This window comes from Parathielavia appendiculata, assembly GCF_033297405.1.
Source record: "Parathielavia appendiculata strain CBS 731.68 unplaced genomic scaffold N657scaffold_1, whole genome shotgun sequence".
Classification (NCBI taxonomy): domain Eukaryota; kingdom Fungi; phylum Ascomycota; class Sordariomycetes; order Sordariales; family Chaetomiaceae; genus Parathielavia; species Parathielavia appendiculata.
Window position 1 is genome coordinate 4,447,304 of NW_026944220.1, and position 25,834 is coordinate 4,473,137.

Here is a 25,834-nt window from a genome sequence, read left to right on the forward strand (position 1 = left end):
GGTGCAAAAGTGTCTCTTAAGGTAATCATAGATGAATTCTGGAGCACTGTTGAACCCTTGCTCCGCGATGCCTGCGGTGAATAATCGTGCAGTCTTTGGGAACTCACTTTTTCATCTTGATTCTATTTCAATGCCGCCACGTTGTCGTCTGTGGAGGGTCGGGTTCGTCACGAAGCGCTTGAAGCTGATGCCTGTCATGCAGCTTGGGGAGTGCGGAACAGGAGCGGCCTCCTCGCCGATCTATCATAGTACTCCGTACCACCTCAACTTCCAAATGCAAAAACATACATAGAACTCAAAGAGGTTTGAAAGCAAAATGATAATTCAAAATGCCCTCTTCATACCTCATGGTTGAGCAGACTCGAAGCAGATTGGATTCAACAGTGAAGAATCAGGCGCTTTGCCAAACTGAGTCGGGTATGGGACGGGAGTGGAGTCCAGCTCAGAACCCTTGGTTTTGAGGAGCCGGGGTCAAAAGCCAGGGGATGAGGTGGGTCTTTGACAAAGTGATGCGCGGAACAGACGCGCCTTCCGTTCGCCGTTCACGCGACCGCGTCAAAGTCCTCAATGGCCTGGTGTCCCTTGCAGCCTGTTCATGTTCCAATCCATCCTCCCATCCGCTGCTGGGACGTCGTGGCAGGACACCGATTCTTTTTTCTGGTTTACGGTGCTGCTCCTTGTCTGAGCTTTTGACTTCCCTTTTCTACTTTGTTTTTTTTGGTTCCTAGGAGTTCTTGTTCCAATGCAACTGCAGCACTGTCGATCCAGGTGACACTCTGCTGCTCTTGGGACGCAGCCAACCTCGTCCTCCCAGCAAGGCAGAATGTCATCTCCAGCTGTGCTCTCCAATTTCCTAGGTTCTCTTCCACCAAGGCCGCCGACCCCACCGCGAGAAGCACACCATGAGGCTGCAGTTCCGATTAAACCTTCGCTGGGCTCCATCGATACCCAACTGAGTCTGCACACTCCACCCGGACACTCACCCGCCTCCTCCATCACGACCTCGACCTCGCACCGGATTCGGAAGAAGGTTGGGTTTTCGGCCGAGGCCGAGTACAAGGACCCGCCTGTGTACGTTGACGGCGAGGGAGTGAGGCAGCACCCCACCCCCGTGTCCTTGTCTCGGAGCGCGTCGAAGCCCGTCAAGTCAATCCTCAAAGTCACCGCCAACGCCCCCAACCTCCTCGACCCCACGGCTGGGAGTGACTGCGACCCTTCAAACCTCCAAGTCAACTTGGCCGCCATGTTGGAATCCACGCTCCAGCAGCTCGCCGGCGGCGACCGCGACTCCAAACTGGACGCCTACCTGATGCTCACCCGGGCATGGAAAGCGTCCAACAATTTGCCCGACCGCGTGGCTCTACAGGAGAAGATGACTCTCTTCACCCAGTTTATGCAACGGGATATCGTGGCCAAGTCACCCGAAGGCACCCTCGACACCTCCCTCGTCAACCATGCCCTGAACCTGCTCAACACCTTCCTACACTTCCCGGCAATTGCCTCGACCATCTCGAACGACTTCGGCATCTTCCTAGTCGACCACTGCATCCGCTCTTTCGAAGACGCGTCTGTTCCGAAAGACACTGCCCGCAGGCTCATGCAGGCCATCTCGTTACAGAACTTCTCTTCGAAAGTCATGACTCCCGACAGAGTGGGGAGACTGGTTTCCTCGCTCCGCAACATCGAAGAACATCTGAAGGGGAAGAGCATTGTTTTGTCCCGAGTCTTGATCTACCGGAAACTGGTCCAGCAGGCCAGGCAACCCATGGTTTCCTATTCAGATTGGCTGCTCGACATGTTCACCGACATGCTGAGCAATGTGAAGGATATCCGATCGGCGGCTATCTCTTTGGGACTAGAAGCAGCCTTTAGTATCGGCCACGAAAAGTCGCTCTCCCGGAAGGTCATGGAGGTGCTCAATCTGTCGTACGAGGATAGGCGGTATATCGAGTACTATGAAGCGAAGCTCAACGCCATGGCGAAGAACAAGCACGAGTCAGCCGTTGTCCCAGAGATCTGGAGCATTGTCCTTCTTCTTCTCCGCATTCGACCGGAAAAGTGGGAGTTTGGCAAACGTTGGCTTCACATCATCCAGAACTGTTTCAACAGCACCGATTTTCCGACCAAGATCGCCGCAAACCATGCCTGGGGCCGTTTCGTCTATCTTATGCTCCTTGAATCTAAGGCATTGTCGGCGAAGAACATGTCCATCCTCACTTCCCCTCTCATAAGCCAGCTGCTCAGGCGAAAAGGATCCGGCAGGACCTCGGAGGAGTTGAGACAAACCGTGTTAGGGGGGATCTGCAACCTGTTCTACTACGCCTTCAAACCCAACACAAGTTATGACGTCCTAGACGGCTATTGGGACAGCAGCCTCGAGCATGTTCTCAGAAAGCTGCTCGAGCCGACGGCCGAGGCTGCCGAGGGCAACCTGTGCCAGGTTAGCGCCATTTTATCAGGTCTGTTCGACTGCACCACACCGCGGAGATGGAGAGTCGACCACATCGCGGAAACTTCAGTTGTGAGGCCCGACGAACTTCCTGCCATCGACCCAAAATGGCTCAGGCAGAATAGCAACCGGGTCTTTGCGGTGGTTGAGCCAATACTTGAGCAGGACTTCTTTGCGCTGGCCAAATTGGGTAGCGCCACACACAACCTTTGGCAGACTTTGGTTACTACAGTGGCCTCCGCCGCAGCCAAGGAGATCAAAGTGTCCAAGGACACTTCCCTCTTTGTTGCAGAGGCGCTGGCTGTGTTGCAGAAACTCTGGAGCCGTGGCTTAACGAACAAGGCGGATGCTACCGTCAGTTCGGCGGATTTTCTGCTGTCAGCTCGGGCGTACTTGGAGATCATGACCAGCTCCCTAGGCGTCCTCCCTTTTACAGAGAAGACTGGCAAACCCCACTCATGTGCCAGACCGCCTCTCTACACGCTCTTCTCCATGTTGTCAGCCCTCCCACCAGATGTTCCGGACGATGCATGTTTCGCCACGTTCTTTCGTGAAATTTTTGCCCCCTTTTTTGACTCTAAGGGAGACAAAGCAAGAATGGACCTCGCTCAGGACCTTATCTCAGTCATTCCAATGGACAATCCTCGGCCCTTTGGCGCTTGGGTGTTGGTGGCTGAGAATATCTTTTGCTGGCTTGAGCCAGGCCATCATAGCCACCAGTCAACTGCTTCAGCGGGTGAGACACCCGTTGGGCACGACTACCGCGATATCGTGAAGGTTCTCGAGCGCGGACTCAGGTCGACGCCCAACCTTCCATATGACGAGTGGGAAAGCTTGTTCCACGCGTGCGTCAAGCGAGTGCGCGAGGAAACCGGAGATGCAGGAGTGGCGATTGTGGTGATTGAGCCCTTGGCCAAGGTTTTGGCTGAGTTGTTCACCGCTCAAGACGGCGTTCAGAGGACACTTTTATGTGTCAGATATGTGGCCGAGTTGGTTTCTGTCGCAACCCAGCCGCGCGACAGACAAGCCGTTGATGCTGCTCGGAAACGACTCTGGGGCACGGTCCTGGCCGGTTCGCGCTCCTCATCCTTCGACACCTTCGACAACCTTTACAGACTCATCAACGAGGTTCTGGGTTTCTTGTACAACCACCTCAACCTTGTTCACCACGACGACGAGTTTGACTTCGTCAACCGGGATTTTACTACGGCGCACCTTTTCAAGGAGATTAGCGGCTTCTTCGATAGATGCAACAGTCACCTGCTTTTGAGAGCGATGGTCTCTGTGCAAGACGGTTGTCTCCCTTGGTTTGAAGACCAAGAACGACTGCTTGGCAGCGTTCCTAACCCTGTCCTTGCGGCTGTAAGTTCGATTGCTGTTCTTCGTTTACTTCTGAGGCTAACCACCGCCTAGACTAAATCGCTGTGGGACAAGCTCTCTCACCTGATCGCTAGTATCGAGCATCCTGAGCAGCATCTGCAATTCCTGGAGCGGTTCTTCTGCGCATCGTTTGCTTCATGCCATCGAGCTATGGTTAATGGCGCCATTTCCCTGTGGAACAGACTTTTCCAGAACGTTGGACACCTGGACTATCCGGAAGAGCTCCGAGCTGCACTGGAGAGATTGCAACTTCAAGCCGATATCATTTTGCCCGGGTTGGAGGTGTCGAGCGCCGAGTATCCTGCGCAGCAACCAGCATTCATTGAATCATTCGAGAACTTCAGCTTACCCCGGTTGCCTTCGACGCGATCCAGCAGTCGAATCGGGACGCCGAGACCAAGCTCGTCGCAAGCCAAGTCGCCCGCATCCACCAGGGCTTCCTGGAGGCATCTTGATCGATCCCCTCAGCGGAAGCCAGCCGCAGCCAACTGGCGCAACACGACCCCTCGACTCAGACATGACGACTCGCAGATTCAGTTCGCTGCGATTGAACCTTCCTCTGCCATGGGTAGTCTACTCGAGTCCCAGGTCTTGACGGAGCGGCAAAAGGAGATCCGTGACCGGCAGCGCGAGAACGCTGCTTTATTCCCTGAGATCCGGTCTAGTCCGGGTATAAAGTCTAAAGTATCCGGTCGACAAATGGAATCAGCCGGAACTCGAACTCGGCAAGACGCTACCCCTGAACCCGAGAGAGGGTTTGACGACTACATCTCGTCAACTCCGACTCCACGCCGTGGCCAAGTCGTTGTCATCCCCGAGCATGACCTGACGGATCCACCTTCATCGCCTCCGGAGCTTAGGGGAAATCCACTTGCAGCCGAGATAAGATCAAGGTCTGCTAGCCACAGTCTCATGGAAGAATGGCAGTTTTCTTCCTCACCAGTTTCAGGGTCGCCCAATCCGAACCGGCATGAGATTGTTCCCGACCCTTCGAGCAAACGTGGTTACGTCAACGTTGTGACTCTGCCCAGAGCTGAGGATGCTGGTTCCGAGGTTCCTAGCAGTCCGGCAAAGGCAGAAAGCAGAGCAGAGTCCCAGTCGGCCGTGGATGAGATAATCGAAGATAGTATGATCCTCGAGGTGGTGGAGGTGGCTCCAATCCCAGAACCGGCTGAGATTTCGAAGGAGATCCCGTCTACTCCGCGGCGATCCTCTCGGCTTTTCCAAGCCAGATCTCGGGAGACGCCGACTCCAAAGTCTGACGCCGAGGAGTTCGTGGACGCACCAACCAGTCCTCTGCCGCCTACTCCCAAGAAGACGGAGAGAGCTGCCAAGCCGGCCGAGTCATCAAAAGCGAGGCCACCATTCCACATCCCGACAGACAATACCTCGTTCGAGGTCAGCGATCTCGACGAAAAGAGTCTGATCAGGCTGGTAGTTGAGTTGGACTCGGTTAAGACTGACCGCTCAGAGTATTACCAGCCTTCACCTTCGGTGTCTCCTGAGGGCAAGGGGCAGGGGTCACCAGTCATCGACTGCATTGTGGTCGGGGACAGTCCGCAGAAACCGGTACCGCCAGCGCCACCTAGGTTGACCAGAACTAGCTCAGCGGCATCTGCCGTCTCGTCTAGCGCTGAACCAGAGGGTATCGCGACCTCGCAGTCAAAGACCCGTCCAGGGCGACAGAAGAGAAAACGGGCTTCGTCCAAGGCACAAGGGACCATCCCCAAGAAGAAGCGGCATGATTCGAGCCAGGACATAAGCGGAATCCCGGCGAGCCAGACAGCGACTGTTGACGATGTGGATGTCGAAGTTCATGCCTCTGCAGAGATGCCGGCCATCGCCGCGGAAGGCGAGCAGAAGGAGGGAAACCACGAGGAACGCATCCCTAGTTCTTCGGCCGAGCCCTCAAGTTTGGAAAACCAGAACCACGAGGACTGCTCGCAGTACTCTGTGGTCCCCGAGGCCGGAGACGTCATGGAAGTCGAAGAAGACGACCAAGGTGTGCAGTCCCAGATTGCTCTCGAACTCAATCACAGTTGCCTGCAAGAGGATGATAGAAGGCCAAACTCCGAAGAGAATCCCCTCGAGTCTCCACCCCAGGAGGAGGTAATGCAAGCCGATTCTCAACAACCCACCATTGATGGAGAAGCGGAAGAAGGAGCTGCCGACATTGCGGCAGGACCTGTCACGAGCCAAGAAGTAGCACCTGTGGCGAACCGGGTGCAGAAGATATTGAGCCTGTTTCGGGATGGACTTGATGAGCTGCGGCAGGCGGCGCTGTCGAGGCAGGAGGTCTATCAGATTGAGGACATGTTTATGGATATCAAGAGGGAGCTGTACGAGGCAGAACGGCGTGGGCGAGCATAGGCAGTTTCCTTTTAGCATGATTCACGGGGTTTCTTCCTGGGTCGGTTGGTGTTATCCGTACATGGTGTGATGGGTATAGGTATTGGTTGGCTCTTGTTCAAAATGGACTAGCATCGGCATAAGCTGTTGTTGAAGACGTGTAAGGTGTACTAGCAGGGCGCAATGGAGCATGACTGAGGCAATGGTCTTAGCGCTATTGGACAGCGAGTAAACTTCCTGAAGGAGGGGAGTTGGTGACTGCCTTTGACGAGGGATGTGCGATCGACGATGTCACATTCATGAAGGGAAAGAAGGGAGCTTGGACCATTTTATGAGGGCCAGACCTGATCTGTTTGAGGTCAGCGGTGCGTCAGTGACGGCACACGCAGCTGGCGTGTGTTTCAGGTTATGCACCTGACGGCACCGGGGACGAGACTGTGTTACAGGTCCGTCCAACACCCGACCCCGCCGTGGTTGGGTTGCCCCGCACTCGCGAAGCTTACAGCTAAGTTTGGCTCTGGCTTCTGTTGTCCTGCGCATGATGGTCATCGACGAGAGATCAAACTGAGCATTGTAGCGATCTTGACGATCAACTTTGCCACAAGGCTGCCTAGACTGTCTGTGCTGTCAGTCTATTCATTTGGGATAAATAGGAAGCAGGTTCTGCTTGGTATTTCCCTCGAGGTTTCTCTGTAAAAGCAACTGCGGTTGAAAGCATCGGGAAGCTCCCCGCCATCGTGAACTACCCCGCAGTTCCATCTTGGTACAGTATATTTCCACCAAACAACCAGCTGCTGTTCATCGCCTACTTCACCTTCCTCACTCACTACTCGGCAGACTTCAGTTTCACTTAGCTCTATCCATCGCATTCTCACCCAATCAACCGGCCAATTCAACCCTGAGACACACAAGAACAAGTGTTCTAAAAACCAAGCAACAAGATGGTCGAACGCGTCAACAAGCCCAAGCCCCCAACGCTCTCGTCGACGCCCGGCCTGCCCCCTCAGGCGACAGTGACCTTTTCCGACGACAACTCGCGCGTGGTAGCCGAGCTGCCTACGGGGGAGAGCGTCGAGGTGCTGCTCTACGGCGCCACCGTCATTAGCTGGAAGGACGCCTCGGGCAACGAGAAGCTCTGGCTGAGCGATGCCGCCAAGCTGGACGGCAGCAAGGCCGTCCGGGGCGGTATTCCTGTCGTTTTCCCGGTTTGTCTTACCACGTCTCCCACACATCATGCGTAGTTCATTTGCGGAAGTGAGAAGGTAGTTTGGTCATCTATACTGACAAATCACGGGTACAGGTCTTCGGCACGGCCCCAACGCACCCTCAAACCAAGGACCTTCCGCAGCATGGGTTCGCGCGCACCTCGCGCTGGGAGTTCCTGGGTAAGTCGACGTCCGAGTCGACGGCAGACAACAACACCTCGGCCAACAACGAGCCGACGGTGAAGCTCGACTTCGGGCTAAGCTCGGGCTCGCCGGGGCTCGACCCCCTAGCGCACGCCCACTGGCCGTTCCGGTTCAACCTGATCTACAGCGTGACGCTGAATCCATCGAGCCTCACCACGAGCATCGTAGCCACCAACGACGGCGCCGAGCCGTTTGAGTGCCAGGTGCTCATGCACACCTATCTGCGCGTCAACGTAACCCATCCCCTTCCACTCGCCCCTAGATTCAACCCACCTATTTCTCGCTAACAAAACACGCAGGACATCACCGCAATCGAAATTCACGGCCTCTCCAACGCGTCCTACACGGACAAAGTCGACGCCGGCGCAGCCAAGACCCAGACCACGACCCCGCTCACCATCACAGGCGAGACGGACCGCGTGTATGCACCCGTGGAAGAAGCCGTGACTGTCGCAGAACAAGGGCGGCCCAAGTACCGGGTCACGCGCGACAACCTGAGCAACGTGGTCGTGTGGAACCCGTGGACCGACAAGGCACAGAGCATCGCCGACTTTGAGCCCAAGGACGGCTTCAAAAAGATGCTGTGCGTCGAGCCTGGCGCGGTGGGGTCGTGGCAAGCTGTCGAAGCAGGGGACGCGTTCGAGGGGGCGCAAACTATCACGCTCTTGTGACTGACGGGTTGGGGGCAGGTGGGCAGTCGAGGGAAGTCTATCGGGAAGGGTGTTTTGTGATCATGGGGGTGAAGTTGGGAACCGATGATGAATGTGCTCAGTCATCTTAATCGGCTATGATGGTTGAAGGGGTGGGAACAAGCCTGCTAGCGTAAGTTGGATGGAAATCTGATAGAGCTGTTTGCATAGTTTCAGAAAGACTACTGTGGGAGGAGCTCCGAGTCCTTGGTTCACTGTCAAGAACCAAATCACTCGTTATGCCCCCGAACCAATCGTTGCTGGGCCAACAAGACCCTATATGATCCTAACGTCACATATCACCAGGGAGCTCATGATGAATTCTAGTACAAGTACACCACCTTTTGCCCAATCATTTCTGTTGCAACTAACAGTTTCTAGTATGTCTAAGTGGGCTTGGCTAACGCCACACAGAGCGATTGGAGACTGTAAGTCGACACCACTTGAGGGAGTGTATTTGGAGTTTAATAGTACTGAGTCTATGGCTCAAGGTGAAAGGGGTTATATTTATATATAGCTTCCTTTGATCGGCCGTGCCAGTTTCATTAGTGACTCGGGAGCTCGTGACCTCGTCCACGTTATTACACAGAAAAACAATCCACCTACAGTCCAACTCTGCTTTGTGCGTTAGCGTGGAACTTCGCGTGATAGGTATTATCCCTCATCGCGAGTGTGGAGAGGGGCGAGAGACTGTCGAACACCTTGTGATGTGGTGCTTGGCCCCACCGTTGACTCGAATATGGGAGAGAGCCGAGGTCAGAACACGAAGGGACTTTTATTCTGTCCTACAGGGAATCAGTCCCAAGGCTGCACGGCTAACGGAGAGGATCCTGGACTGGCTGATGGACTCGGGGAAACTGCCGATGTACAGTTTGGCCAGGAGGCTGGAGCTGGAGCTCGCAGTCTAATACCCTTTCCTTCGAAGGCCAAGAGGCCTTCCCACTTTGTATTTGCAGGATCACACACTGATCGTTTTCTTGATTGTCGATATGGGTTTTTCACTCGGCCCACGAGGGCGCGGTTTTCCTGTATAGTAAGTTGCTGAAGGTCCGGCACGCCCTGGGGCACAGCGGTGTAGGAATAATAATAATATATTCTTTCTTTTATTCTTTCTTTCTTTCTTCCCTCTTCCTCTATACCTTTGTCTTCCTCTTCTTCTTTTCTCTTTGTCTTTCTCTTTCTCTTTCTCTTCATCTTTCCTCCCCCTCTTATATTTTGTCCTTACGTCCCATATTTTCTCTTTCTTATTTTCTTACGTTCCTTTCTTTTATCCCATTTATGTCTAGTGCCCCGCCATATGCCACGCTAACAAACAAACTAGGGTTGGATATGTAGTTAGAAAAATGTTGCCTGTTTGTCCTATTCGATTGATTTTCAAAGCTGGGCCCCCTAACCAACTAGTTCGTTCCCGGAACTCCTCTCATACAGCTCGCAGGAACCCAATCGCGGTCGTTCAGGCGAGGACAGCTGCTTCTCAACGCTACATTGACCGCCGTCTCCAAGGACGGAGCACATAAGGTATAGGTCTTAGCAAAAGCCCATCAGAGATCAGACGGAAACCCAAGTCGGCCGAGTGCCCCGTCTCACTGCCTTCTATGTGTCTAGGCGCCTAAGTAGTTCTCATATGCCACGCGGGAGACTTTTTTCAGCCACCTCCAACTGGCTACGAGCTCCCCATCGGCTCTACCCGTAGTCTGGCATACCCGTTGGCCTCCAACGACGATGGGGACGCAGCACGCCGGACTGCCACTCGCGTCGAAGAGCGGAGTGGCCCTTGGTAGGTTGAGCCCCATGTAGACGCCGGTAGCAGTGGCGGCCGTCGCGAGATTGCTGCCAAAGCTGGTCGCGGTCATGATCGTGGTTACTGTGATTGTGCTTGTGACCATGGACGTGACGGTCGCCGGCACGGTTGCGCACGGTGCTATGGTTCAAGGTTGATTTATTTATTTATTTTCCTCGGTTGCATTTTTGTATAAGGTAGGTAAGGTAGTCTGGTGGATTGGCAGAACTTAGCAGGTGGTGGAGGCGCTGGAGGGTTCACGGATGGCTGTCTGCATTCGGTACCCCAAGGCTGGCCTCCCATGAGCAGGTCGAGGCCGTTTGTCCAGCAGAGTGTTGCTTCTGCCACGTCGGCATATGTGGCCACAGCCCGCGAGAAGCCAGATCTGGGCTTTTATGGTGTTTGGCTTTCGGTTACAACACAAAATTTGTTAGCTGAGGGTAAGGTGAACAACGGTGAACAACGATTGTTGATAATAGAGTAACTAGAGTTACTTGTCAAGAGGCAAACTTCAATGCGGACCAACGGAGGAGAGTGAGTGACTGAGGTCGAAGGAAGGCATTGCTTTATATGAGTGGTGCTCGAAGGCTCCGAAGCAACTCACGGGCTTTTAGAAGACACGGCTGCAGAAGTTCAGCAAGGCTGCTATCACATCTTGGGAACAGAGAGCTAAACCTCTGGCGTGAGGGACCCTCCAGGCCCCCGGAGGGCCAAGTTCCTCGATCGGCACACTCTGTCCGGCGGTAGTGACTTCTCTTATCTTTGACTTTCGTGTACTATGATTACCTGACAATTAGCTTGCATCAGGTTGAACTGCTAATCGTATCTCCTTCGAAGCACAAGCAGACGCGTGGAGATTCAAACAAATAGCGAATGATCTATTAGCTTGGCATGTTGCTGTCTTGGTTCTATTGAGCTGAGGCGCGCCTGTTTCCCAATCTCGTAGAGTCTGTGTTCGTGTTACTGGCTGCATACGTAGTTGAACGACTCGGAAGCGACCCGAACTTTGACGGCCCAATTTAGAGATCTGCGTCGGCGGTCGATGCAAGGCCGAACGCTGCAATTCTTCGCTAGCCGGTCGGGCCCTGCATCAACTGACTCTCCCGCGGAAAGCTACGGTAATCAACGGATGCAAGTATACAACAAATGATCCACTGGTTGGCACCTTCCTTGTCTTGAACGTATTGAGCTGAGAAACGCCCCGATCGTCGATCTTCTTTCGCTTATTGTTGAGTGGGGCTGCATGATTCAGCCATGTTGGTTAGATGGCCACATTCTTCGTCCCTACCTACGCGCGGCCCGCGCGGTAGCTGACTGGATCTCATCGATCTACGGAACTCGATCCTCGGGCGTCAAACCTGCTTGTTGAGTAGGACAGATCGGCGTCAAAGGCTGCAGTTGGAACCTGCAGATCCAAGACCTGAGGTTGATTCCCTTCAGCTGGACAGGACATGATTCCGAAGGGAGCGCCGTGCTGTGGCTGGCTAGCGGCTACGGCATCGTCGACATCACTCATTACTCGAGCAGAGCAAATGCTGCAGTGCCTTCCCCGGGGCTACGGGGTACGTTTGTACGCCGGGGTCGAGGACATTCATGACTGAAAAAATATATAAAGAAACCTGGAAGTGGCGGTTCGAGGTGTCACTGTCTCCGTTGACATGTCCACACAGCTCGACCATCATCCGTTTGTTTCTTTTAGCGACCAAATCGCGACAGCAATATGAAGTCCACATTAGGCTTGATAGTTTTGAGCTTCGTGGGCCTGACCATCAACGCTGGTGCACAGGGGGGCGGCACACAAAATCCTTTGGTGCAGTAAACGATTACGTCCTCAACGGTGCCGGATCCACTGGCAGCCGGAATCCGTTCCGGCGGCGGCACCGACTCGACAGACTCAACCGGCAACCAGAACCCGTTCGGCGGCGGCGGCACTGGCTCGACAGACTCATCCAGCAGCCAGAATCTATCCGGTGGCGGAGACGCAAACGTTGGTGGCAGCAACAATACACGCCTTGATGCACGAGGATGTCCGGCCACGCGAGCCGCGGCATCGACTGGTCAAGCGCTGTCCTATGCCAGCTCTCCGATCTGTCCGACGGGTAAGTCAGAAGAATTCTTTTATATCTCACCCACAATGCTTGACGGGCGATACGTTAACCGAGCATGACGATACTTTAAGTAGGTGACGGCAAGTTATATCAAAGCCCCGATGGCGATACACTCTACATCCAGTGCTGCACCCACGGGGCCCAGACGGTTATCAAGACCATCGTCACCACCAACGTTGGCGAATGTATGGATGAGTGCAGCAGGACGGACCGGTGTAGCAGCGTCCAGTTTGTGGCGCATGCTAATCCGCTGGTTCCGGGGGAGGCGTACTACACTTGTAAGCTGAGCGAGGACGGTGGCTACTCGGCCGAGACATGTGGCGCCGAGGACATTCACAGCTACGCCTTCGTTGTCGACCCCCCGGCCATTGACTCGTTGGACTCGGCGGGCGTCTTGTGCTCGACCGAGTGCCGGTTTACGCACGGCCAGCTGTATGTCACGTCCGTGGGCGAGTCTTTCCACATGGACTGCGGCCAGCGGCACGGCACGCAGGTCATCTTCTGCGACAGGCAGCCGTCGCTCAAGACGTGCATCGAGGCGTGCGGGCGGCTTCTGGCGTGCCAAAGCGTCGACTACGACGTCCATCGGCAGATTTGCTACTACGGAAAACACCAGGGCGAGCCTACCATTGAGGCGCGCGAGTTTGCGAGTGCCCACTCAATGGGCTGCGCCTGTGCGTGCTCCGCCTGCGGTGGCGGGGCGTTGTCCGACGGTGAATCTTGTGACATGTTCCTGCCCTCAAACAGTCTTCAGAGCTTCAGTTTGCTGATGAAGAAACCAGGACGTCGACCCGTCAGCGCCACAGCGCGACGACCGCCCGTTCCCGCAAGACGGCGCCATGTCCAACCCTGCACCGCCTCATAAGCTCTGCTCGGGGTTCAACGGCCAGGTCATAAAGGCTGGTGGTGCATGCTACCGGATGACGTGCAGGTCGGCGACGGGATGCCCCCCCGATGATGGCGTTCGCTACTTTGGCTCCAGCGCCGACCAGCAGAGGACGTTCGACGATTGTGCCAAGACCTGTGCAAATACTTCGGAATGCAACAGCTTCGACTTCCTTGAACACTGACTGTAAGCTCCTACCAGCTCCATGTCCCCTTTACCCCTCTCGCCTCTCGTTCGATCGTCTGGAAGTGGGCCAATGTCACCGTACAGTCACGCCTAATGCCCACGGCAAGGTGCATCCTTAGGCTGTGCAACCCAACCCCTAGCAATGTCGGTAACCATTTTTCGGGGTACAAGCTATAAGGAAGGCAAGCAACAGGTCTGACGGCATGCACACGTGAAGCCGACCGAGCTCGTAGCCCTACGTGTTGTTTACATTGGCTGCCCTGTGAAGCGGTGGAATCAGCGGGGACGGGAAGGCCTGCAATTCATGTAGGTAGTCCTGCCGGTGAATATTGCAAGTAGGCTTTATGCCATCCAATTGTGCATCCCATTGTGTCCTCACACTCGGTACCCAAGGGAGATAAAATCACGCATATCATACCAAGACCCCCAGAAACAGAGCTCAAGCCAACTCCTCCTCCCTCTCGCTACGATAGTGATCGGCAATCAAGAAGGCCAGTTCCAGCGCCTGCTTCTCGTTCAGCCGCGGGTCGCAGAAGCTGGTGTAGTTGGTCGACAGGTCATCCTCGTCCAGGCCCTCGCTCCCGCCGAGGCACTCGGTCACGGCATCGCCCGTGAGCTCGAGGTGCACACCCCCGAGGTAGCTGCCCTGCTCCTTGTGGATGCGCAGCGTCTGCTGCAGCTCGCTGAAGATGTCGCTGAATCGCCGCGTCTTAATCCCCCCGCTGACCGACTGCGTGTTGCCGTGCATCGGGTCGCACTGCCACACCACCGTGCGCGCGTACTCGCTGTCTTCGACGGCCCGGATATGTGCGGGAAGTAGGGACGCTACCTTGTCGGCGCCGTAGCGCGTGATGAGCGTGATCTTGCCCGGTTCCCGCGACGGGTTGAGCGTGCGCAGCAGCGCGAGCAGGTCTGATGTGGGCGTCGTCGGCCCAACCTTGACACCGAGCGGGTTGGCGATGCCCCGGAAGTACTCGACGTGCGCGTGGTCCAGCTGCCGGGTGCGGTCGCCGATCCAGAGAAAGTGGGCCGACGTGTTGTAATATGTCTTTTTGGGCCGCGAGGCGGGCGACGTCGGGTCGTCGAGCAGCCTGGTCAGCGGCTGCTCGTACTCGAGGAGCAAGCCCTCATGGCTGGTGAACAGGTCAACCGTGTGAAACTTGTCGCTCTCGGCGCCAATGGTGTGCATGAAGCTCCGCATGTCCTTGAGGAAGTTGACGGCCTTTTCGTACTTCGCCTTGAGCACCGGATCGCGCACGTGGCCGAGACCCCAGTCGAGGGGTTTGTCCAGATCGGCAATGCCAGAGGCGAGGGCTGCCCTGATGTAGTTCAGAGTGGCTGAGGAGTGATGGTAGGCCCTGGACAATTTCAGTCAGCGGGGGAAGCCCGAGGCGCAGAGGATAACATACCTGACTAGCCTGTCAGGGTCCAGCTCCCGCTCGTCCGGATGGAAGCCATTCAGGATGTCCCCCCTGAACGACGGCAGCTGGCGGCCGTTGACGGTCTCCATGGGACTCGACCGCGGCTTCGCGTACTGCCCGGCCATGCGGCCGATGCGCACAACCCGCTTGTTGGCGCCCCAGACAAGCACCAAGCTCATCTGCAGGAGTAGTTTGATCTTGGACTCGATGGCATTCTGCTCGCAGTAGTCGAACAGCTCGGCACAGTCACCGCCCTGGAGCAGAAAGGCCTTCCCCTGGGCGACATCCCGGAGGTGCTGCTTCAACTGAACAATCTCGCGCGGGTGGACGATGGGCGGCAGCCGGTTGAGCGCCAACACCGACTTCGCGAGGGCGGCCTTGTCTGGGTACTCCGGGCACTGCTTGATCGGCTTTGACCGCCACGAGTCGGGAGCCCACTCGGGCGCCTGTCCGTCGATGCTGGGGCCGCTCATGATGAGACTTCACCGATGTTGAAACCTTTCGAGGCACTCCAGTTCACGAAGTAATTCAGTCGGGGTCTTTCTTCGTCCCTGAGCAGGAGCCAAGCTGGAAAAGTCGGCGAACGAGGGGACAAGGTTGACCGTCAAATCCAGTCTCTTATTCAACCAGGCTTATTACGACGACGCCAGAGAGAGTTGTGGCCAGATTTCGACTCCTTCATTGTAACTGTGAGTCAAAGGTTTCAAGCAAACATTCAACAAGGCGTTATGAAAGAACCTGAAGCATGCATTGGCCAATGGAAAGGTTTCCCACCGGATCGAATCCAGCCTTTACTCTTCCTAGCCTAGCGCCAGCCGGAACTACCCCTCCCCCACGGTCAGCCAACAATCCTGAGATTTTACTACCCGTATGACGCCGTACGACCTTCAGCAGCTCACGCCGCGGGCAGTGGAGACATCCCGGAGACATTTCGCACTTGCAACACAAGGCACAGCTCCCCACTAGCTTCCGGCTGAACACCCAAGACGAAGAAGGCAAACCCACGTACGCCATGGCTGAAGACAGACAACCAGCCGACATTGTCGAGGGCGCCACCTCGGGCGACGTCGAGGACGAGGTGCAGCCTACGGCCAAGTCAGCCGAGGACCGCAAGGCCGCCGCGGCCCTCTCCAAGCTCGACACGCATGGCGCCGACGACGAGAGTGCCGGCCGCGAGGTCGACCAAGAGGCCGTCCAGAATGCCATGAATGCCTTGGGCGGTGTCGACAAGAAGGAGGCCAGCAAGACGGTCAAGGTGGATGCTGCGGATGTGAAGTTGCTGGTTCGTCACCTAGCTTCTGCGGCGATGGAAAAAAGGGTTATTTCGTTTGGGTTCGGTGCTAACGAGACCGATGATTAGGTGGACGAATTTGAGCTATCAAAACCCAAGGCGACCGAACTGCTCAAGGCGCACGACGGCGATGCGGTCAGGGCTATGAAAGCCTACTTACAGCCTAACTTCTAGACGACGCTGCAACCGAAGATCAACATGAAATAGCTTCGAACACGTGACTGATCCCCTTACAGCACATAATATGCCATGGGCCAAGCATCACGGCAGCAGGCGTTGGGGGTACGCCGCGAACTTGATGCAGCTACCGGCGTCTTCGCCGACTCTTGTACCGGGGCCCAAGTGACCCTTGGACGTAGTGCGAGGACTGTATGGTCGATGAATGCCCAATACTGGGCTGACCTGATCTGAGGGTTACATACTTGGCGCAGGGCTCGGAGACAAGACGATATCCAACGACTTCACTTGAGGTTGGGGGACTGTTGAAGGAGAAAGGAAACCCGGAATAGACCTGACTGGTCATCGAGATGGCAAGTCTCAAAGACACGACGGTTTGAATCTGCTCGCCCATATCACCGATCTTTGCTTCCCAATCAAGAGTCTTTAATCACAGCGAAGAGCATAACATGAGATAAGCATGTAACATTCGAGTTGGTATACAACAGGCCTAAACACACACAAAGGAAACGATGGCCGTCCAAAGAACACCACTTCGCTACCCAAAATACGCACCCATAAAAGCCCCGACTCTCTCAAACCGCCTGCTCCCCATCGAGCGTCGCCAGCGGTACATACCCCTCGCTCTTCTTCGTCCTCCCCACCAACCCGCCAACCGCCTCCCATACCCTCCCAAGCAACCCCCACCCCTTCCCCTTCCTCACCACACCCCCCTTCTCCTCCACCTCCGCCTCCACGTCATCCATCCACCTGGGCCTCTTCCAAAGCTTCAGGAACAAACTGCTCACCACCACACTGACACTACTGGCCGCCATCGCCGCGCCCGCCATCATGGGGTGTATGTGCCAACCAAGCGGCAAGAACACGCCCATGGCAAACGGCAATCCAATGGCATTGTACATGCACGCCCACGCAAGGTTCATCTTGATCCTCCTAAAGATAGTCCTCGCCAGGCTCAGCGCGGCGGGGATATCCATCAGATTGTTGGGGCGCATGAGCACGACATCGGCCGCCTCCATGGCGACGTCAGTGCCCGAGCTCATGGCGATGCCGACGTCGGCGGTCGCCAGGGCCGGGCTATCGTTGATGCCGTCGCCAACCATGGCCACGACGGCACCGGCGCCCTGCAGCTGCCGGATGATGGCCTGCTTCTGGTCCGGCGACACGCCCGCGTAGACGTCGTCGGGCTGGATGCCGACCGCCGAGGCCACGGCCAGCGCCGTGCTGCGCTGGTCGCCCGTCACCATGGCCGTGCGGACGCCGATGCGGTGGAGGACCATGATGGCGGCGCGGGCGCCCTCTTTGATGGTGTCAGAGAGGCAGAGGTGGCCTGCATAGGCGCCGTCGATGGCGATGAAGATGTTGGTTGTGCCGGCGTAGGATTTGGTGGAGCGGGCTGCGTTGACTTGTTCCGAGTCGTCGACGGCGGTTTGCGGCACGCTGATGCCGTTTTGCTCAAGGAAGAAGACGTTGCCAATCAGGACTTTGTAGCGGGCTCGCTCGGTGGCTGTTGCTGGTTCGACATATGCGCTGATACCCTTGCCTACGGCCGCCGAGAAGTCGCCAATGCTGCCTTCAAGCGTGGCCTCAGGTCCAAGGCCGACTTCTGTCTTTGCAGCGTTGAGAACTGCTTTGCCGATGGGGTGCTCGCTACCCATTTCAGCGAGGCCGACGATAGTCCACCACAATCGCCGGCGCCAGTCGGTGTCCTGCCAGGGCGAGGCGAGGGTGGCCTTGGCCACACTCATCTTTCCGTATGTGAGAGTGCCCGTCTTGTCAAGAACAACCTGGGTAATCTTCGTCATGGTTTCCAAAGCCGCTCCGCCTTTGACCAGAATGCCGTTCTCTGCGCCGACTCCAGTGCCGACCATGACAGCCGTGGGAGTGGCAAGACCAAGGGCGCAAGGGCATGCGAAAACAATGACGGAGATGCACAGCTGCACGCAAACCATGATCTTGCCGCCGCTCGCATCCTCCAAGAAGATCTTGGGCGGGTGCGGCAAAACATGGCTCAACACCATCCATACCAGGAAAGTCATGAGGCCCAGGAACAGAATCGTCGGGACAAAGTAGCCCGCCAGGATATCGGCCAGACGTTGAATAGGGGCGCGGTTTGTCTGTGCGTCCTGCACCAGCTTCACGATCTGACTGAGCTGGGTGTCGCGGCCAGCCCGCGTGACGCGGAAGTCGACCTTTCCATGACCATTGACGGTGCCACCGATGAGAAAGCTTCCCTTCGTCTTCTGAACTGGCATGGCCTCGCCGGTGACCATGCTCTCGTCCACATAGGTCTCCCCCCTGACCAGAACACCGTCTGCTGGGATCTTGTCTCCTGGTCGGAGAATTACAATGTCACCCACTTGGATGAGCTCGGTGGGGATCACCTTCTCCTCAGCAGCATTGCCGTCCAAGGGTTGCTTCGACTCGTCCTCGCTGGCCTCGCTCCATCCCTCCGCGGCTTTTTCAGCAGCGATCGGATCAGCGTAGATTGTAGCCATCGACGGAGCAAGGGACATCAGACGCGAAAGCGCCCTCGACGTCTGGCCCTTTGCGCGGTTCTCCAAGAACCGACCAAGGGTGATGAAGCTGATGAGCATCGTGCTCGTGTCGTAAATTGTGCTTGGCCTGGTATGAGGGGGAAACAGGAGAGAAACGAGCATGGCCATGATGCTGAAGAAGAACGCGCAGGACGTGCCGAGGACGACTAGGACATCCATGGTAGGAGAGCCGTGCTTGATTGACTTCCAGGCTGATTTGTAGAACCGCCGTCCTATACCGAACTGTACGGGTATCGTGAGAACCAGACAGATGATATCGCCGAGGTATATCCCGGGGATAAGTCTAATGGAGCCGAAATCTAAAGCAGGCAGGAACATGGGAATGATCATGCTGATGAGGAGGACGGGAACGGCAAAAGAAGCCGAAATTTGGAAAGCCCCCCTCCATTCATTGATTTCTCGGGTCTTCGCAAGCGATTCAAGTTGGGCGCTGTTGTCGTCGTTATCTGCAACCAAGGCGTTGAACCCGGCGCTTTCGACAGTCTCAACGATGGCTCGCAGACCTGTCACGTTGGGCAGATGGACTACCGTTAGCCGGGACGTGCTGAGTGCGATTCTTGCGCTGTTTACGCCTGGAAGTGTTTTCAACTCCTCTTCGAGCGACTTGGCGGCGACCGCGTCCAGTGCCCCATAGACCTTGAACTGCGCCGTCGATGTGCCACTGGCGTGGTCCACTGAGTCGAAGGTAGTCGAAAGAATCTTGGCATCGAACCCTCGGTTCTCGATTATCTCGATGATTTTGTCCGCCGGCAGTTTCGCAGGGTCGTGTGTGATGACTGCCCGTTCCGCCAGCAAGCTGATGTTGAAGCGTAGGACACCACTGACGGTTCTGAACCCTTCTTCAACGGCGGAGGTGCATGCCCCGCATGTCATCCCCTCGATCGCTACAGTGGTCGTGGCGGTCGACGCAGTCCGCATGCCTTCCGGCACCACCTTGGCCTCTGGCTCCTTTTCACTGCTCTCAACGACCTGAGCGTCGAAACCTCTGTCTTCAATGATCTCGCAAATGGCCTCGGCGGTCAAAAGCGACAGATCATGTTCGATGACGGCTCTTTCGGAGAGCAACGAGATGCTGAAGTGTTTGACCCCCGAAACATCCTTGAAACCCCCTTCCACCGCCGATGTGCATGCGCCACAGGTCATGCCCTGGATGGCAACCGTGGTAACCATCGTAGCTGGGCCATCGTCGGTGGAAACCGCGCCGAAGGAGGAGCAAGGTGCGACGGGCGAGGGGAGGTCTGTCGACAAGACTTCGGCGTCGAATCCGCGGTCTTCGATAATCTCTCGTATCCTATCGGCCGATATCCTTCGGGGATCGTGCATCACCAACGCCCGCTCCATGACCAGACTGACCGAGACGCTGCCAACTCCATCGACACCCTTGAAGCCTGCTTCAACAGCCGAGGTGCATGCGCCGCAACTAAGAGAGGTTAGGAGAGTCAAAGCGCAAGCGTGCGACTGCAACTCACGTCATTCCCTCCACCTTGAGGGTCGTAGTCGCCATGTGCGCCGTTGGCGCCGCGAGCGATGCGCCGTCCCTCGACGGGACTTGGATTGGCGCGGGCGCCATGTTGAGAGACGCCCTCCGTTGTGACCACTTCTAAAACCCAAGCACGACAAAGTCTGGGCTGGACCGGAGCACGATTGCAACGTATCACGTGAAGACACTCGGGATGGCTCGATCGGCCGGGAACAGCCGCTATAACATTTGAAAGTGCTGGTTCGCAAGGATGGCGTAACCGGAATCTTTGAGAAAAGCGAAACGAAAACAGGCCAACTTCCAGCGTTGGCAGGCTGCTGGGTGCAATTAAACAATAATGGGGGGCAAAGAAAGGTCCGAAAGATGCCAGATAGGGAATATCTGGGAGCTTGGCTGCGGCAGCGACGGAACGAGTTTTGTCAGCCTGTTCCGGCTTAGGCCATCTTGTCAGGAGCCTGGCGGATGGCGAGATGGTGGGGGTGTACAGTGCAACGGACTGTGCATCGAGGGAAACGCCAAACTGTCGACGGCACGGATACTTAGGAGAGTGGCTTTGCACTCTTTTCAAGTGACATGTCTATTTCTCACGACTTTGCTTCGACTCTATGCAGATAAGGCTTGGATTACTCAGAGCACACACTTCCTGATTGTGGATTTGACTAAGGTGCAGTGTCTGGCCTTGACATGAGGAAGTCCCAACTTTTGATTCGGAATCCGAAAGGAGCTCTGCTCCGACTCTCCAGCTTCTTCTCCGGTCGCGAAATCTGTTACTCTGTCGGCAAGACACAACCCTCAAGATGGTCGCCAAGTATTGGGTATTCTGCCCTCCAGTACCAGAAAAGGAGCGGGTGATGGTTCCATTGGCTTTTTAACTGGCTAGGTAGTGTTCCCTGCCCAATACCGGAATAAGCAGCCAATCTATCTCGTATTTTAGTGTGCGAGTGGTCACACACAACTCGCTGATTTTACGGCAATGAGAGTCCAATAGTCTAGTTAACTGCATTGTCACCCGCCTTGGCGGCTCCCGTCCCGCGAATTATTGACAAACTGCAGAGCATGCGTCAGACGGGAAATGCACATCCCGGAGAAACGCACTGTATGCTCCTCCTGAAACGATTCTCCAGCTTTGTTCCTGGTCTGCGCTAAAAATTAAAACGTGGGCCAAGGTAGAGTTGTATTTCGGATGGCCGAGAAGGAGGTCCAATCCGAGTAGCGGATCCCAGGCGAAGAAGAAGGGTCTCGGTTAACGTCAAACAATCCTGAAGCAGGTCAACGAGGCAAAACACCCTATAGCTTTATTCTGAGCCGAAGGGTGGCCAAAGCTGATCGTTTCCTCATCGGGCAGTGCGCTTGGCATTGTCGATCCTTTTGGGACATCTCGCGATCGCCATGGTGCTGGTATCGCTAAGCATGCGGGGGTACAATTCAAGACCCCCCATTCCTGGTAGCGCGCCACATAACAAACCGCTGGAGGTAGGTCAGGTCCATGTGTATAAAGTACTGTACTTACACAAATGAGGGGATCGGAAAATCGAGCGGGGAAAAGAGAAAGACGACAATGAGTAAAAGAAAAGAAAGAAGAAGGAGAGCAGAAAGGCTTGATAAGCATGAAAAGAGCTCGCAGCCCAGAAGTCCTCATGAGTGCCCTTAAGTTACAGTACATACACGTGTACTCTACATCCGCTGCTAGCAAGCAAACTTGGGCCAGATGTACAAGTACCACCATCACTCTGTGCAGCTTCAGCCTTACCATAGCTCGCCTTCCCCACCAACCATCAGCAACAAGGCTGCAGCCTAAACAGCGACAAACCACAAAGCCTGGGATTTCAGACCCTGGCAAGAGTTTCTCTCATCTTCATTCCGAAACTTGAATTGGATGTATTGTACAAGCTGGGATCGACTGGACTGAACATAGGAAAACATGGAGCAGACCAAAGCGCTTAATGCTCTCGAGGTGCGTCATCATTGCCGTTTTCCCCTCGTTGTGCCGTCCACAGTCCCTTACACACCCAGAGATTTGGCATACGAATAGTGACTGATGTCTTTCATAGCCTTTTCTAGCTCTGAGCAAATCAGCCACGTCCCCGCGTGCTGCCGCCGACCTGATCGTGCGAGTGACTTCGGCGCCGAATACCTACATCTTCACTGAGCTGCTTCAGACCCCACAGATCCAGGCGCTCGCCTCGTCTGACGAGTTCGCGCCGTACCTGACCCTCCTCCAAATCTTCAGCTATGGCACCTACTCCTCCTACACCTCGACCGCCGGTCTGCCCAAGCTCAACGATGCGCAGCGTCTCAAGCTCCGCCAGCTCTCACTCCTGACCCTCGCCAAGAAACACAGCAACAATCCGCCGTCCCCGTCCCTCGACTACGCTTCCCTCCAAAAGGCCCTCGACCTCCCCAGCCGTCAAGCCCTCGAAGAGCTCGTAATCAGCGCCATCTACGCCGGCCTGCTCAAAGGGCAGCTCAACCCGAAGGACTCCCTGGTGCAGATCAACAGCGTCTCCCCGCTGCGGGACGTCGCGCCGACTGCCATCAGCGGCCTCCTCGCGAGCCTGCAAGCCTGGGCCGGGCGGTGCGAGGCGACGCTGTCATCCCTCTCGTGCCAGATGACGCAGCTGCGAGCCGACGTCGACCGGCGCGCGGCGCGGGCCGCCGCCCGCACACAAGAGACACACAAGCTGATGGAGAACGAGCAAAAGGGTGGGCTGCCCCTTACCTCCCCCGCATCTGCAACACATCCTGCCGCTGCTGCTGCCGCCGCGTACCCCTCCACCGCCGAGCTAGGTGCTCCTCAATCCTACCGCGGCTGCGGCATCTTTGCACCGGTCCACAGCCCGACATATTCGCTCCGGGGCGGCGGCAGTAGCGGCCATACCGACAACACCACATCCACCACCACGGACAACGAGATGGACAGCGTGCTGACGGTTGGCGGCACCAACAGTTTACTCCCAAATGGCGGGCCAATCGCAAACACCGGCTCAGCCGGCCCGGCGGACCTCCAAGTGACATCGGCCGTCAAGGGCCGCACGGGGGATCCGGAGGACGGCGGTGCGGATGGCGACAGTGAGAATGGAGTGAGTATGGATGTGGATTGTGAAGGGAGGGGTCCGGATGGGAAGAACCGGGCGAGTAAGCGGAAGTTGGAGGCCTAAGTGCACACAAGACCCGGTGAGGAGGGTCTGCAAGGGGTCATCATGTATACCCCGTCAAAATAAATTGATGAATGCCTGTATCGATGGCGATGAGACATTCACAAGATAGGTCGCTCTGATCGGTCAAAGAAGACCAGGATGAAGTCCAGCGCAGTTAGCTCCGTTGGGATGCAATCCCTCTAGCTCAAGTACTGAATGGCCCACGACACGGGGGTATTTGGTATCGTACATCGGCGGTGAGTGCAATGAAAAGCCAGGACGGAAAAACAGACAGCAACGAGAACAGCTTGTCATCTCCATGGAACGCACCCAAGCTGCTTGAGAACTATGGTGAATGAAAATGCTGACAAAACACGCCGTATCCTGAACACCCAGTTAAGTCCTCCCTCTAAACCCTGCACCGCCTGTAATTATACGAATACCTGCGCCCCTGGTTCAATCCGTTCAAAAGGCAGCGGAAACTCAATAATGCCCCTGGTGGTCGTGACGGTCGTAAACGAAGAAGGCTCTCTGGTTCAGGTCACTTCTTCCTCCCAGCACCCGAATGGCTGGTTTAGTCGGGAGCGAGGCCAGCTCACAGCTCCCGTGAGCTAAACTTGAGGGCCCCACTCAGAGCCGCTTGCCAGGAACCAGGATGAAGAGAACGCAGAGGGCCGCATCGATGAGAACCGTGACGGTAAGGACCATGACTGCCCGGCGCGAGATGAGCTTCCGGACGTACGGCTCCCGCACCCGGGAGAAGTTGAAGGGGGTGTATTCGCTGAAACCAATGAGAGCGAGGATCGGGTCGAGCGAGTACTGGTAAGAGGCAAGGCAGTAAACGCCAATGGTGAAGGGGAGGATGAGCTGTGAGGGTAGTTAGCAACCTGCAATGGACATTGGCAAGAACTGTTACATACCCAAAGTCTCGTCATCCGACTCTCATTGAGGAAGATCAGAACGAAAGCAGCCCAGAAGCCACCGAATATAGACACCAGACCAATAATGAGGCGCATGATCAGTGTCGGCGGAATGAGGTTCCCAAGTGCCTTCATTCTGAGAAAGCCGGGGAATGCATCGCGCTCCATCGCCTGAAAGACATAGTCCTTGGCGACATCAAACACCTCCGGATCGTCCCTTCCGAACTCCTCAATGGCTGTGATGATGTCTTGAGTGATTGAGCCAGGCAGCGTGATTTCGCGTTCGGCATTTGGCAGGAGAAACGTGTAGAGGATCTTTTCGGCAGAAGCCCTAATGTCCTGCCGAGCGACCGTGTGGGGAGGAGAATTCGAATCGGTCTGGGGATCGCGCGGGGTGCTGATGGTCGTGCTTGGACGCTCCTGCCTAGCACTGCTGCTTACCGGGGACTCGTGATGCTCGCCCCGATCCTCCCGCAGGAAAGCCGACATCTGCGCATCCTGGTCCTTTTCCTTTTCCGAGGCGTACATTGACGGTCCCGCGACAGGATGGTTCATGTCGCCGAGGCCTTCAAGGATCCCCGACGATCGCTGAGAGCCTCTTTCGGGGTCGGGAGTGCTCACGAGAACGGAGCGACGAAGCTCACGTACATAGTGGCGGCAGAGCGACATGTGCTGTGCGACATCGAGCCTAGCGCAAAGTCAGTTGCTGCATGACCAAGAGCACATAAACCCGTCGGGCTAACCAGAAGTCGAGGTAGTCAACAGAGCGCTGCTGATCCCTCATGTAGATGTAGAAGGAAAATAGATCGACAGGAGGGAGAGTCCGCCGACTAAGGACCTCGAACAGAGTCGGCAGACGGTTCCGAGTCAAATCGGGCTGGGGTGAAGGAGTTGCTGCGGCATGGTCTGCCATTGTAAATCAAGCTGGATTGAGATCGAGTTGAACGTGGCAAGAAAGAGAGAATGGTAACGATCGGACTTGAATCACGTTGAGATATACCACTGGAGCTCTCGTGTTGGTGGTGTGACAGTTATCGGGTGCATGCGGTCACTGAATTGAAGTGTTGCACGTTGGTGTTGAGGTGGCCGGGGAAGAGGCGGGGGTTTGGTTTTGCGGGAAGAAAAGAATGCGGTTGTGCGCACAGCGCATGGGAGTCGACGAAATGCTGCTGGGAGGAATGCAGTGGTGAGAATTGATGGCTTGCGCCTTGTTGGAGTTCGAGCAAACAGCTTTGAGATGTCAAGGCGCGGTTGCCCCCTGCACCGCGGATAATCAAAGAGCGGGCTGGTTCGTCAGTTAGTACGTAACTTGGGCATCTACACCCTCATTTGTATTTCCTTTTCGTTTCCTAGTTACTTTCCTTTATGTCCCTGAAAATTTTCATGTATTTTATATTTACATTCTTCTTTTACTTTTTAACCCTCATGTATTTTTTTTCTCTTCCTTTCTTTTAGGTTTCTTGCATTCTGCCCCTGCGAGGACTTTTTCTCTTCCTTTCTGCGTAGGTAGCGTCTGCCACTTGACCTGTTAACAAACAATCATGGCTGCGAATTGAATGAGGTGGGGCCGGTTGGTATTATCAGAAAAGCAGCTCGGCAGCTGCCAAAAGTGGC

The 25,834-nt window shown here is 55.8% G+C and overlaps 8 protein-coding genes across 8 annotated transcripts; 5 read left to right on the plus strand and 3 right to left on the minus strand.

Annotated features, from left to right (window-relative positions):
• Positions 1-553: 553 nt before the first annotated feature.
• On the plus strand, positions 554-6,627 carry N657DRAFT_610143 (uncharacterized protein). The gene is made up of 2 exons (XM_062790316.1): positions 554-3,811; positions 3,863-6,627. The coding sequence occupies exons 1-2, from the start codon at positions 824-826 to the stop codon at positions 6,197-6,199; spliced, it is 5,325 nt and encodes a 1,774-aa protein (XP_062653393.1). The 5' UTR covers positions 554-823; the 3' UTR covers positions 6,200-6,627.
• A 342-nt stretch (positions 6,628-6,969) lies between these two features.
• On the plus strand, positions 6,970-8,738 carry N657DRAFT_640281 (galactose mutarotase-like protein). The gene is made up of 3 exons (XM_062791943.1): positions 6,970-7,383; positions 7,479-7,820; positions 7,887-8,738. Exons 1-3 carry the CDS (start codon positions 7,120-7,122, stop codon positions 8,256-8,258), a joined length of 978 nt encoding a protein of 325 aa, XP_062653394.1. The 5' UTR covers positions 6,970-7,119; the 3' UTR covers positions 8,259-8,738.
• Positions 8,739-12,081: 3,343 nt separating this feature from the next.
• On the plus strand, positions 12,082-13,234 carry N657DRAFT_677219 (uncharacterized protein; the record flags this gene model as incomplete). The annotated part of the gene is made up of 3 exons (XM_062795971.1): positions 12,082-12,155; positions 12,261-12,877; positions 12,963-13,234. 3 exons carry the CDS (start codon positions 12,082-12,084, stop codon positions 13,232-13,234), a joined length of 963 nt encoding a protein of 320 aa, XP_062653395.1.
• N657DRAFT_660920 (DAHP synthetase) lies at positions 13,233-15,353 on the minus strand. The gene is made up of 2 exons (XM_062795066.1): positions 14,646-15,353; positions 13,233-14,594 (listed from the first exon to the last, which is right to left on the minus strand). Exons 1-2 carry the CDS (start codon positions 15,128-15,130, stop codon positions 13,676-13,678), a joined length of 1,404 nt encoding a protein of 467 aa, XP_062653396.1. The 5' UTR covers positions 15,131-15,353; the 3' UTR covers positions 13,233-13,675.
• Positions 15,354-15,669: 316 nt separating this feature from the next.
• Positions 15,670-16,122, plus strand: N657DRAFT_652968 (uncharacterized protein; the record flags this gene model as incomplete). The annotated part of the gene is made up of 2 exons (XM_062794353.1): positions 15,670-15,939; positions 16,018-16,122. 2 exons carry the CDS (start codon positions 15,670-15,672, stop codon positions 16,120-16,122), a joined length of 375 nt encoding a protein of 124 aa, XP_062653397.1.
• Positions 16,123-16,718: 596 nt separating this feature from the next.
• On the minus strand, positions 16,719-20,253 carry N657DRAFT_587786 (heavy metal translocatin; the record flags this gene model as incomplete). Its single annotated transcript, XM_062789825.1, has 2 exons — positions 16,719-20,103; positions 20,153-20,253. Coding segments are annotated over 2 exons (3,486 nt in total), but the record flags the coding sequence as incomplete, so codon positions are not given.
• A 1,524-nt stretch (positions 20,254-21,777) lies between these two features.
• N657DRAFT_640287 (uncharacterized protein) lies at positions 21,778-23,610 on the plus strand. The gene is made up of 3 exons (XM_062791944.1): positions 21,778-22,117; positions 22,215-22,866; positions 23,111-23,610. Exons 1-3 carry the CDS (start codon positions 22,085-22,087, stop codon positions 23,173-23,175), a joined length of 750 nt encoding a protein of 249 aa, XP_062653399.1. The 5' UTR covers positions 21,778-22,084; the 3' UTR covers positions 23,176-23,610.
• On the minus strand, positions 23,431-25,375 carry N657DRAFT_660923 (regulator of G protein signaling superfamily). The gene is made up of 3 exons (XM_062795067.1): positions 24,964-25,375; positions 24,221-24,908; positions 23,431-24,167 (listed from the first exon to the last, which is right to left on the minus strand). The coding sequence occupies exons 1-3, from the start codon at positions 25,131-25,133 to the stop codon at positions 23,931-23,933; spliced, it is 1,095 nt and encodes a 364-aa protein (XP_062653400.1). The 5' UTR covers positions 25,134-25,375; the 3' UTR covers positions 23,431-23,930.
• Positions 25,376-25,834: the final 459 nt, after the last annotated feature.

What these genes read in the sequence shown, in the direction of transcription:
- N657DRAFT_640281 (XM_062791943.1), top strand. Translation starts at nt 7,120, where the DNA reads ATGGTCGAACGCGTCAACAAGCCCAAGCCCCCAACGCTCTCGTCGACG. An exon ending in GTATTCCTGTCGTTTTCCCG is followed by an intron (nt 7,384 to 7,478) that starts GTTTGTCTTACC and finishes TCACGGGTACAG; the next exon opens with GTCTTCGGCACGGCCCCAAC. An exon ending in ACACCTATCTGCGCGTCAAC is followed by an intron (nt 7,821 to 7,886) that starts GTAACCCATCCC and finishes CAAAACACGCAG; the next exon opens with GACATCACCGCAATCGAAAT.
- N657DRAFT_640287 (XM_062791944.1), top strand. Translation starts at nt 22,085, where the DNA reads ATGGAGCAGACCAAAGCGCTTAATGCTCTCGAG. An exon ending in AAGCGCTTAATGCTCTCGAG is followed by an intron (nt 22,118 to 22,214) that starts GTGCGTCATCAT and finishes TGTCTTTCATAG; the next exon opens with CCTTTTCTAGCTCTGAGCAA. An exon ending in GATGGAGAACGAGCAAAAGG is followed by an intron (nt 22,867 to 23,110) that starts GTGGGCTGCCCC and finishes CGGCACCAACAG; the next exon opens with TTTACTCCCAAATGGCGGGC.
- N657DRAFT_610143 (XM_062790316.1), top strand. Translation starts at nt 824, where the DNA reads ATGTCATCTCCAGCTGTGCTCTCCAATTTCCTAGGTTCTCTTCCACCA. An exon ending in CTAACCCTGTCCTTGCGGCT is followed by an intron (nt 3,812 to 3,862) that starts GTAAGTTCGATT and finishes ACCACCGCCTAG; the next exon opens with ACTAAATCGCTGTGGGACAA.
- N657DRAFT_660920 (XM_062795066.1), bottom strand. Translation starts at nt 15,130, where the DNA reads ATGAGCGGCCCCAGCATCGACGGACAGGCGCCCGAGTGGGCTCCCGAC. An exon ending in GACCCTGACAGGCTAGTCAG is followed by an intron (nt 14,595 to 14,645) that starts GTATGTTATCCT and finishes GAAATTGTCCAG; the next exon opens with GGCCTACCATCACTCCTCAG.
- N657DRAFT_660923 (XM_062795067.1), bottom strand. Translation starts at nt 25,133, where the DNA reads ATGGCAGACCATGCCGCAGCAACTCCTTCACCCCAGCCCGATTTGACT. An exon ending in GTTGACTACCTCGACTTCTG is followed by an intron (nt 24,909 to 24,963) that starts GTTAGCCCGACG and finishes ACTTTGCGCTAG; the next exon opens with GCTCGATGTCGCACAGCACA. An exon ending in GTCGGATGACGAGACTTTGG is followed by an intron (nt 24,168 to 24,220) that starts GTATGTAACAGT and finishes CTACCCTCACAG; the next exon opens with CTCATCCTCCCCTTCACCAT.